Consider the following 11,187-nt stretch of genomic DNA (forward strand, 5'->3'; position numbering starts at 1 on the left):
CCACAATTTAATAAAAACACAACAATCATTTTCTCAAGAAAAAAAATATATATCTTATATTGACCGGCAGTACAATTTATTTCAAAATGAATTCATTAAAGAAACATTGAACCAATCAAAACTCTGGTTTCATGACACGTTCTAATTGGCTAACAAAAGCCTCAGGCTAAACGCGATTTGTAATAGGTCAGACGTCAGCGTCACATATATATAGATATATTGATTCTTAGATATGTGAGGTTATTTATATATCACTGCTTTTAATATAAATTTGGCGATAGTATATAGATTTTAAGATATTTCGCTATTTCAAATATTTTGAGTGATATACAGTGGTTTACGTGCCAGAGGATCAGCTGTACATATGGATAGTTTTGTGCATTTTGGACCACACGGTTTCACACAGTGGTCAGATATAAGATACTCTGCATAGGCTCACCTTTAAAAAATAGAGTAATAACTTATATAAAGTGTTTGTAAATTGGTGAGCCACTACGTTTCACAGTTCGGTGACGTACCCCAACACATATAATAGGTTTGAATAATGTCCCCCTCTAGCGACGACAACTGGAGATGCCGTAGCAACAACGTCGACTTGCCATACAGTATGTACTTGCATATCGCTGAGTTAGGTTGACCCAATCAGACAAGTTCATCGTCCCGACTGTTTTATTAAAGGCAGATTCAATCTTGTACGATTAATTGAAATAACCAAGTAACTCTACATGATGAGCAATACCTATCTAACACATACTGTAGTTATCCCAGGGCGTCTTTGAAATTACAGCCTTTTTTTTAGCTCAATGCTCTATCATATGAAGGGTCTGTGTTTTAATCACACTGGCTAGATACGGGAGCAATTCATTCGGGTCTGGCGTGCTGCCGTCGAGGCAGACTGTAATCCCCGAGATCACTTGCATGAGTAAACGACACTAGCAAGTCCATAAAAGTCACTAGTTCCGACTCTCCACCGTAGCGCTTTCCCACAGCAACAAGTGCAGTTAATAAATCGGGCAGCATTTCTGAGTATCTCGTAAATTACGTAGTAAAGTTTCAGTAATTGCCTATCGATTTGTCATTTATTCCTTTTTAACCCGACAACGCTTTTGTGCTAGTTTACACCAGAGTGGAAATATTACGAATCACTGGCACTGCGCCGAAATACAAAAGATTGGCAAATTGCCAGCTTACCCCAGGGTCGAGATGGACTCAAAAACATACACTATTCAAGTCATCATGTCGAGATAGGGTTGATAGTCAATCAACATAGCGACCAATCAAATGCGAGAAAGGTTGACAGCAACGTTCTTGTAAACAACTTGTCAATCACTTTGATGTACTTTGCATACAAATGAGGTTCGTATTTTTGGTCATTCGTTTCGTTCGTAGGCCACACCCCTGTTGTGCGTTCACATGAATCATCCATTCACCGAGAAGAATGGGTGTCACATGATTGCAAACGCCAATCACTTGAGCCGCCGTATACGTCATTTTGGCGGGACTTTGTTACGCATAGATAAACACGGGGAAAATAACTCACAACCCCGCGTATACGGTGTCACTATCTCTCTAATCTACGCAGTGTGCGGATCTAGCTCAGGATTTTACGCGTAGAGTTGTGGAATTATACGCCAAAGCTTTCCGATCGACAGTTACTTGTAGACGATGTCGATCCGACGTGGAGGAGTTTGCGGAGTCAAGTCGAAAGCTTGCCGGAATTTATTCGGACCCGTTGACCACGAAGAGGTCGATGCGTATTTGAAGAAGGAACTGGGGAAAATACAGGAAGAACAGAACCAGAAGTGGAATTTTGATTTTGGTACAGACACTCCTCGTGATGGCAGTTTCGAGTGGGAGCCTGTCTATGACAACGTCCCACAATTTTACCAGGCGAGAATTCTAGTTTCACCGAGGTGTGTTAAAAGGACTAGTCACCCCGATAATGTGACGGACACGAGACTCACTACTACAATTACAAACCACAGTAGTACGGCATGTGGACTCGGCGATCACATACGCCCAACACAGAGTGACCAAATCGACGAGAATACGCCGTCCCAATCCGATCTCCAGAAACAGCCGGATAACTCATTTGCTACCCCTAAATCGCGTGGAACAAATAAATACAGTAAAAGGACAAGTGCAACAAGAAAAACAACAAAACTTACGAGGGCGAATCAAATACAGATTTCAGGTAAATACGATTTTCCATTCGTAGTATTTTATCATTCCCCAACCAAGTTATCGTACTCGTAGTAATTCGGGGTCTTGCCCTCAGCGCGTCCAATTACAATGAACCTTTTGAGTTGTAATAAATTACTACTACAATATCGTAGATTTGCAATGGTTTTCTGTTTATCGTACGGTTAAAACTTAACGCAGCGACCACGTAGATGCTTACCAGCACAAATTTGAATAGTAAACACTTATTTACTATTCTGGGCACTGACTTCACTACCGCTATTGTCTGGCCAGGGGCTTTTGTCGGCTATGTGTGCATGTCTTAACTTGTACCGGGGACTCCCCTGTTGGTCAAAGTGCCTGGACAAAAGAAAAAAAAGGTTCATACTTCCGATATCTACTCAGCCGTTTCTAATTTCTATATATATATATATAATGTGACTTCCGAATGAAACAAGTGGCGACATGCTCATATCGGAAAAGAAATATTCACCCTGCGTGTGATTCCGTTCTTTTGTTTTTGCCCCTAGAGCCATTTAGCCTATCAATGCGTCTGGACGAGTTTCGATGATATTATCCTCGCACGCAGCGACCGTCGTTCATTGTATTATAAATCTTTTCTCGATTAATCAAGAAATCAAATAGTTAGAATCTGAATTCACATCTTTCGTGATAACAAAGTAATTGTGTGGATTACTTAGATATATAACCGTTGTTTTATTTTGTTTTGTGACAGCAGACTGCTTTAGGCAGCGGAAATCACCGAAGAGAAAGCTACAACTATGTGTGAATGATCAGACCGGTTCAGCCATCATGTCAGTTGAAAAACAGCCAAGGATGGTGGAAGAAACTGTGCAGTCATAATGTTATAGGTAATTATACATTTTTCACTGATAAATTGTAGTTGTGTTAGATTTGCAGCAGTCTTTGTTCTGTTTTCACAGTGGGTGTTTCTCCCGAATCTCTACTGTGTTTACACAGAATCCGCTTCATGTTGTTTTTTAAATCAGTTTTCCTATTAGTCGCTAAAATATTCACCAATTATTAGAAAAATAAAGACCTCGTAGGCAGTAATTGCGTGTTGTTAAAAAACGACGCGCACGTGCCGGGTACAGGGCCTTTTGTTCCAACCAATTTTAATAGTCATTTCAAATCAATTTAATCTCATTTCCCAAGCCTTCTTTTGTTTTATCTCGACCTACGCTACAACAGATGGTACAGCTTCCAGTTGCTTAGCAACATACCAGTTACTATAAATTTGAATACGATTGTTAAAAGTGGCGTATTGTTGTTTCGCCACCTGTTATGTCAGGCAATCTGTGCCCACGAAAGGGCACAGGTGTTTGGCTTTCACACCCACCCGCATATTACAACGAATTTGTAACACTCAGTTGAATATTCAGCAAATGAAATACAACTCCATGCGGCGTAATTAATGATCACGAACTTGACCAAGCGATTATAAATTCACATCAAATATTCACCATTTATTTTGTTATCTTCCCTTGCCAATTTCTGGGGTTTCACTTCCTGCCAAATGTCAGTCAGCTCTTTTATGTTCTTCACTTCACTTTAGTGATTCCTTGCTGTAGTAAAAAGTAAAAAAAATCCCCTGGTAACAACCATATGTAACAATCAATAAACAGCCAAGCATTTTTACAACCAAAACTGACATTCTGATTTTTAATTGCGTAAACTTTCTTTTATTCAGATATTTTACTACTCATCCATATGTGAACTAAGTGCTACTATACTTCTCAAAACAGTGTAAAAATAATTAAAACTCGACTCTTTCCAAAAGCTATTCCTTATTTGTCAGTACTTCCACTATGCATATAGACCGTTAATTATACATAATTTAATTAAAATTGGGTTTAATCAGACAACAATACATGCTTAATTATTTGTTTTCTTTCGAAATTAGCTCAATGCATTCAATTAAAATCTAGTGTATATTCAAATTTAACAAATAAAATTTCCTTCATAAAGCAATGAATTTAAAATCAAGTAAATACCCTACAATGTCAGCTCTGAAACATTACATGCATTCTAAAGACAATGGTGGGAATAAATACTGAATATTTTTCCTACATTGACAATTTATATTGAATATTATGAATACCTAAATAGTCTGATTATGAAACTAACATTATTATACAGTACTCAAAAGTTTCAAACTGAAACAATTTTGTGAAATATACAAATACCGGTAATATTCATGCGTTTTTGACAAGTGGTGTTTGTTAAGAGTTTATTTAAACTGTCTTCAACTGTTTTCCCATTGAGTCTCACTTCCAGGCCTTGAATACAGCTAACTTATCTTTTGAATGGACCCTGGGTTTTTTTTTTCACTGTTTAAGTAAACAACTTGCTCCCTTTCAGTAAACAAATTCCCAAATTGAACAATGAATAAAAACAAGTTGCAGAGCAGGTCAGAAGTAAAATGAATCCACAACTGTAGTTTTATAGGCTGCTCTCTTGTCTGACTTTAGTTCTTGTTAATGCAATAAACTAACACAAAGGATTACCAGGGAACTGAAACTGTTTGTTACAGTGTCGTTGGACCCCACCCATTGTGCAAGGCAGTAGTGGTGCAGAAAGTCCTAGAAAAAAGCTGAGAAAATGTGAATGCATGAAAAATGAAAACTGTGGGCCGAAAATAATGTAGTAATATAGTATTGAGAGTTGCATTTAGAATTTTGACTTGATGACTTCCCAACATGTGACTTGCAGAAGTGCAAACATATTAGACTTTAAAATAACAGACATTGAAAGCAATAAATAGAGGTGGGGGGGGGGGGGGTAATCCATAAACCAGTTATTAGTAACCAGTAATTAGGGATAGATAAGGGATATTAATAACTATTTGTTAAACAATTCTTTCATATTCATATTTAAAATATCAATAATGGCTGCAAAGTAAAATGCAGCCATTTGAGACATAACAAAAATGTTTGCATTGTCTGTTTCAATCATGCCCATTGCCTGGCATGGCTACTCAACACTGTCACTTATCAGTCTGTTTTAATATTGTTTCCATAGCGATATATTCACATTCTGTTGGGCATACTGTTCCCTATTACTAGTGTATATTCTAGACCAGTAGGTTGCCAAGACGATAATGCACGTCAATACAATTCTAATGTTTCTGTCTCTTCTTCTGATTTCAGTAGATATGATGTTTGTACTGGTACTATCAGCAGCCAAAACAATGCCACTGGAAGCCAGCCAACACATATGTCTGTGCTCAGATGCAAATGGATTGGACAACATGTGTGGAAAAAACTGGCATTCTGCCAAGTTTCTGATGACTAAAGGAGAACCTGGTAATGTTTCTGCTGGTTGGCGTGGCGACTACAGCTGGTCTGGAAAACCTTTGTAGCTTAATCATTAAGCAATGCTAAATATGGACTTGTCATCAACAGACAGTTAGCATATAATATCAAGATTTCATATTTATATACGTTACAGGTCATGAGGTCACATGACTGTTTTAACTATGTGCTGGTATTATAGTTTCTTACATGTTTTGCCAGGGGTGTTACATTATGCGAAACTGTCATCTTATCGTAAGCCTGTTGCATTGTTGTAAAATATTTTTTTTAGAATTTTCGGTGCTCAGTTTTTCACTGCCAGTTTATTTACTAGCAAATATCACTGCCATGTTTTGACATGGTCTAAATTTTTAACAGCTGTATACATATTGCAACTGTTGTTCATTATCAATATAATGTTTATGCTAAATATTGTGCAGCTGTTAAAAATTTATACCAAGTCGTGTTTCAGGAAAACCAAACTTACGCAAGTTTTTTTTTTAAAAACCAAAGGATATGTACTTTCATGCTAGTATTATCTGTACATATTAAAGCCATCATAGATTAGACATATTTCTAAGTCTGTTTAAGTAAGATTAGAAAAATCCTGATTGCTGTTATCCAGGAGGCTTTATCTGATGATCTCAAAACTTGGTCTCTGTCTCCTTTATTAAGGGATTTAATTGAAATGTTTAAATAAAAACATTCCATCACATCACAATGTGTTTTACAAATATTTATATTGTATTGAACATGTTGCAATTCACAAAAACAAAATTACTTTTCCCTCATATAAATGGTTTTGAACCAGACCAGATATGTGTTCAATTTAATGGTTTCAAGTGTTTTTAGTCAACTACCCCTGTGTAAAATGGGTTATTCCATTATTTTTAAATAATTTGCAAGCCAACAATTCCCATGTATTGGTATTCTTGCATACCAATTTTCCTACCCATGTCTATAATGGTTTATTCCATTGTTTTTAGATATCAGTTTGACAGATTCAGCCCCTACCCTTCCTTGTTTGGTTTTTAAATTAAATTTATTCTCATTCAGCTTGGCTCAGTTCAACTAAAACCATCCATACAATACTTGGCCAGTTCATGTTCTTCAGCATTTTAATTTTTTAACATTATTTATTTTTTTATTTTCAAAAATATAATAATTGGAATAATTTGTGAGATGAAAATACATGTTACTTTGAATATGTAAATTGCTTGTACATAAATAAAATATTTTTTTTGTGTTAAACTTATTTTCTTGCATTTGTATTGTCTGTTTCAAATGAAGAGCCGCCTTCTGTATGTTTCAAACTTCTAAATACTACTTTATTTTTGCAAAAGACGAATTTTTGCTAATTTTTTAATTCTGAAAAAACAACAAAATAATGTTGTAGTGAGCATTTCCTCAGCCAACAGCAGGGACTACCCCCATGAATGCCATCAAATTCTATCGCAGAAAAAGTGACAAAAAAACTTAAGTACTGGTATACATAGTTTCATAAGAGTGTACCATGATATTATTATCTACCCAATGGACGCAAGTACTGTAAAATGACTAATTTTCACTTTCATTTTCCAGTCAGCGAAATGAGCAAAATTAAAACCCAGTGAATAATTAATCCTTTTACAGTATACACCTGCATTCTGTAAATGCAAATTTTATTTTTTACCAGATGCACTATTTGACCGATCCTAATGCCTTTGCAAATGAATTCAGTCAGTTGACTTTTAACAATCAAATTTTCCTGTCCCTGAAAAATTAATATGTTTCACAATGGAATGTTTTACAGTGGTGACGATATTAATATTCAAAATTCATCTCTTCAAAAGATTAATATAAAGAGCACTTTGAATAAATTTCAGTCATTGGTACGAATAATTCTTTATCAATTAAAAACTTTTGGGGCAGGATTTATACATGAACATGTTATGGAGAAATGGTTATATGAATATTTTATAAATTTACATCATAATTTTTATATTATCTCGTTCTGTGAAGGTAGAGCATGAATAAATAAATAAATAAATAAATAAATATGAAATGAGGATTGAGATTCTAAGTTCACTCATTCTGTATAAAATATTTTTTTCATAATTAAAGCGAAATATCCTACCCCCTCCAAGAATATTGGGAAAATAAATAATCAAAGTAAGAATAGTATTCATAAATTCCATAATTTTCAACTGCGAAGTGGAAGAGGAAAATTCAGAAAAGAAAACGCAAATATACAATTTGTTGTATCAGGTGTGATAACTTCGTATCTATATTTAGTACGCTAGATGTTCTTTTGTTAGTGGTCACATGACCACTTTTGAGTTTGTAATGGCGGCAAAGCTTGCCAAGTTGTAGATTGCGGTTCCACCGAATAAACCGCCGTTTTCCTGTGTGGATCATTGCGGTAGTGGTTAGGCGAACACTCGGTTACCATATCAGGCATTCCTTGATTGTCTTGATTCATATTCTTATGTAGTCTTTTAAAAATACGACGAAAACAAGAAAATATTACATGTACTCCGAAGATTGGTATTAAAGTTACATGTGTAGCTTTGAGTCAAAAACACTGCAGTTGGAAACTGCAAATTGTTTTGAAAACTGTCTTTTAGAATTTATATCAAAACATGACTTTGTTGGCTTGTTCTGTAAGCGCCCTTGTTTTATATGAATGCAGTGCAACTTGAAGTAGACTTCGTGACCTTTTCATAACCCTCGTATTAACCGCGGATCCGTAACCATCTATTGCTACCGACAGCTTTCTTCTGTATTTTCTTTGATTCTCACGTCTGTGTTTAACTATAAACCGACAGTATTAATTAAATACGTGGGTTATGTACCGGTCATCCACTAGCTCCACTCAATGCAAGGTTTCTATGAGCCACCGTCGTCTCGTACCTCCTCAGACTTATAGTAGTCTGAGGTACCACCTAAGGGCTGACCAATTTTGGAAACCGGGAGAAGTTTAGAAGTATTGATAAGTTGGATAAGAGAGCATTGAACAGGGTTGTAGAATGCATAATGTAAAACAAAAGTCAAAAATCAGAAGAAAAAAACATATCTAGTCGCCATGCTCATGGTGAAAAAACACAATTTGCTGTACCCCCCCCCCCCCCATTCTTTAAAATGCGTAACCTCTCTGTACAAGAACAGTTTCTGTGTTTACGCGAATAACGTCTTGGTAGTCGGCACAAGACAGCTCCACATATAAAACTACATTTGAAATACATTTCAAACGAGTAAAAATCAAAATAACAAAAAAAAAAAAAATCCAGGATTACAGAATGCATGTTACATGTACGACGTCCCGTCATAGTAATATTATTTGCTTGTCTTTTAACTACATTTGTTCTCTGCACGTAATAAACTCGGTTATTAAGCATCCCTTTTTGGGGATGCCCGGTGGCCGAGGGGAAGACGTGTAGTGGCGTGAAGCTAGGCGATTAGGTGCCGTACGCGAGCGCCGGTTCGAGTCACGCACGCAGTATGTGTTTACTATAATTAGACATAGTCTTTACCTTGCCGTTTATTCGGTGTTATTTGCTTACTTTTATAAAGAGATAGCTGACTTGTTTTTCGCCATTTTCACAAAGACAAACTCTTTGCTGTTATACTAGTACTAGTAACGGATCTTTGTTCAATTTGTATTGCGAACAACTTTGTTAATAGTTTGCTTATCTCAATGGATCAAGTCATGGATCAAGTATAATCACAGTGATAGATATATAGATACAGGGTGTATAGGATATAAAGTGCTGAACAAATCGCTCCCACGTAAGATATATTAATATTATGATGTGATTGAATACGTAAAACATATTCAGCGTGATTATCATGGTAATTGAAAAATCAGAAAAAAATTAGTTCCCTAGCCGGGAATCGAACCCGGGCCCTGTGGGTGAAAGCCACATATCCTAACCACTAGACCACTAGGGAGAACACGGACGCCTTAAAGGGCATGTCATATAGTTGAGCTACACGCGGATAATATTTTTGTGCGTGCTTATGATAAGATTATTAAATAATATTTGATTTGTGAAAGTCTCGTTATTGTCATCATATCGCCGCTATGACCACCGTGGATACAATCTATAGCAGTAAACTTGAGTTTAATCCTATAATCACTAATTGACTCATTTAGAAATACTAAGTGAGACCATGGTAAATCTATGATGGACAAATAACATGAAACAAAACCCCCCAGACAGAGGTTTAATATAAATTTATCTGTTTAGTAAACTCTCAATGTTAATAACGAATAGATGAGCTTATTTTTGTTACTACAAAGGGCGGTGGTAACGTTTTCGAATTTCATGTGAATAAACAATGTATTTTACACGCGTTGTATACGTCGCTATGAGTCACATATCGAACAGAACTCAACGCGACGACCGCCGCTCTTTAAGTTTGTTAAGTGATTTTAAGCAAAGACAGATATATATACAGACTATACTGTCTATGTTTTAAGTTACGCGATCTTTGGAACATGACAGATTATGATAGGGAGATAGTGTATTTTTTTGTCGACAATTGTTTCGTTTTATAGATGAACTTCGTATATCAATGGATCTTATACATAGACAATATCGCAATTCTAAATTATAGTGCATTTTTGGATAATTTTGTCAGGTTGCACGAGTACACGCTTTGTGGTTATGGAGTTCAAGTTCGGTTCGGTTCGGTTCGGTCAAAACTATTCCACAATTCAAGTTAACTTCCAAAGGTTGCACATCCGGGCACTTCTTTTGGTTTTTGCACTACAGTCATTACTACCTGCATCAGGGGATCGAAAAGTTGAAAGCGAATTGAATTTATACCCCAGACAGTACCAGGATGTATGACCCTTTAGAGGTCAAGTCAAAGGTGGTGCAGATTTATTCACATTTGCAGTTTACACTAGGTCGGTTTCCGTCCTCCCACGCATTCGCTGATTCACTTGAGCAATTTTGAAGTTTGACTACTTTTTAGGGGACAGTGATATCAAAACATTTAGTTATTTACAGTGCGATACTGAAGTTTGGACTGTTAAATTAGAATGAAACTCCCTAGGTCGGCGAATAAAAAGACGGGCATTCCGAGCCAATGGTATTGAATTCACCGTCTCCAAAACGAAGAAATATTCTTTGTAAACTTACGTGACGTTTTAGGACCGACCCTTACTATTCGGTTTTGATTTTATGTAGTCGGATGTTTGTTTCTGTTAAGTTTGCATGTGTAAGTCATTTTCTATATTATATCCACCCCTATATAATTCAGCGCTGGCTGATTTCACTTCCGATTACATACGGGTCACTAAGGCCTTCCACTTGTTTACCAGAAACAGATACAGTTACATACCACACTATTTTTTTCAATCATTAAATTTCTCGCAAGTTGACAACTGCTCGTGTGTGTGCTCTTTGATTTGACATTAGGCCGCATGCCGGACGTCAGTACACAGTAAATAAAGGGACGCATAGCTCCAGGCACTGTCGGTCGCCCGATAAGAAGCTCACTCCGTAATAAGAGAACCCGATGCTGGAGGTTGCTTGACATGGACTCTAACATCTAAGCTCATCCGAGCATTTCCTGTAGTGTCCCTACATCGTGTGTTCTCTCATCGACTAAATAAGTTAGGGGTTGGGCATTAAAGATTCGAGGAGTGGGAGACAATAGACAAATTGTGCAAAAGTTTGTTCTAATTGTTTATTTGCTTCTA

At 36.5% G+C, this 11,187-nt stretch overlaps 1 protein-coding gene and 1 non-coding gene across 5 annotated transcripts; one reads left to right on the top strand and one right to left on the bottom strand.

Annotated features, from left to right (window-relative positions):
* The first annotated feature begins 1,501 nt into the window (after positions 1-1,501).
* LOC100313584 (cyclin dependent kinase inhibitor 1C-like protein) lies at positions 1,502-6,750 on the top strand. 4 transcript variants are annotated; one of them, XM_085505845.1, is made up of 3 exons: positions 1,502-2,194; positions 2,918-3,053; positions 5,352-6,750. In XM_085505845.1, exons 1-2 carry the CDS (start codon positions 1,666-1,668, stop codon positions 3,043-3,045), a joined length of 657 nt encoding a protein of 218 aa, XP_085361971.1. In that variant the 5' UTR covers positions 1,502-1,665; the 3' UTR covers positions 3,046-3,053; positions 5,352-6,750.
* Positions 6,751-9,353: 2,603 nt separating this feature from the next.
* On the bottom strand, positions 9,354-9,425 carry TRNAE-UUC (transfer RNA glutamic acid (anticodon UUC)). Its single transcript has one exon. It is a non-coding gene; the product is annotated as a tRNA-Glu (tRNA).
* Between the last annotated feature and the right edge of the window lie 1,762 nt (positions 9,426-11,187).

Source organism: Saccoglossus kowalevskii, chromosome 12, assembly GCF_978046115.1.
Source record: "Saccoglossus kowalevskii chromosome 12, keSacKowa6.1, whole genome shotgun sequence".
In the NCBI taxonomy this organism is placed as follows: domain Eukaryota; kingdom Metazoa; phylum Hemichordata; class Enteropneusta; family Harrimaniidae; genus Saccoglossus; species Saccoglossus kowalevskii.

Coding starts and splice junctions, on each gene's coding strand:
- LOC100313584 (XM_085505845.1), top strand. CDS start 1,666: ATGTCGATCCGACGTGGAGGAGTTTGCGGAGTCAAGTCGAAAGCTTGC. Junction 2,195..2,917: donor GAATCAAATACAGATTTCAG/GTAAATACGATT, acceptor GTTTTGTGACAG/CAGACTGCTTTAGGCAGCGG.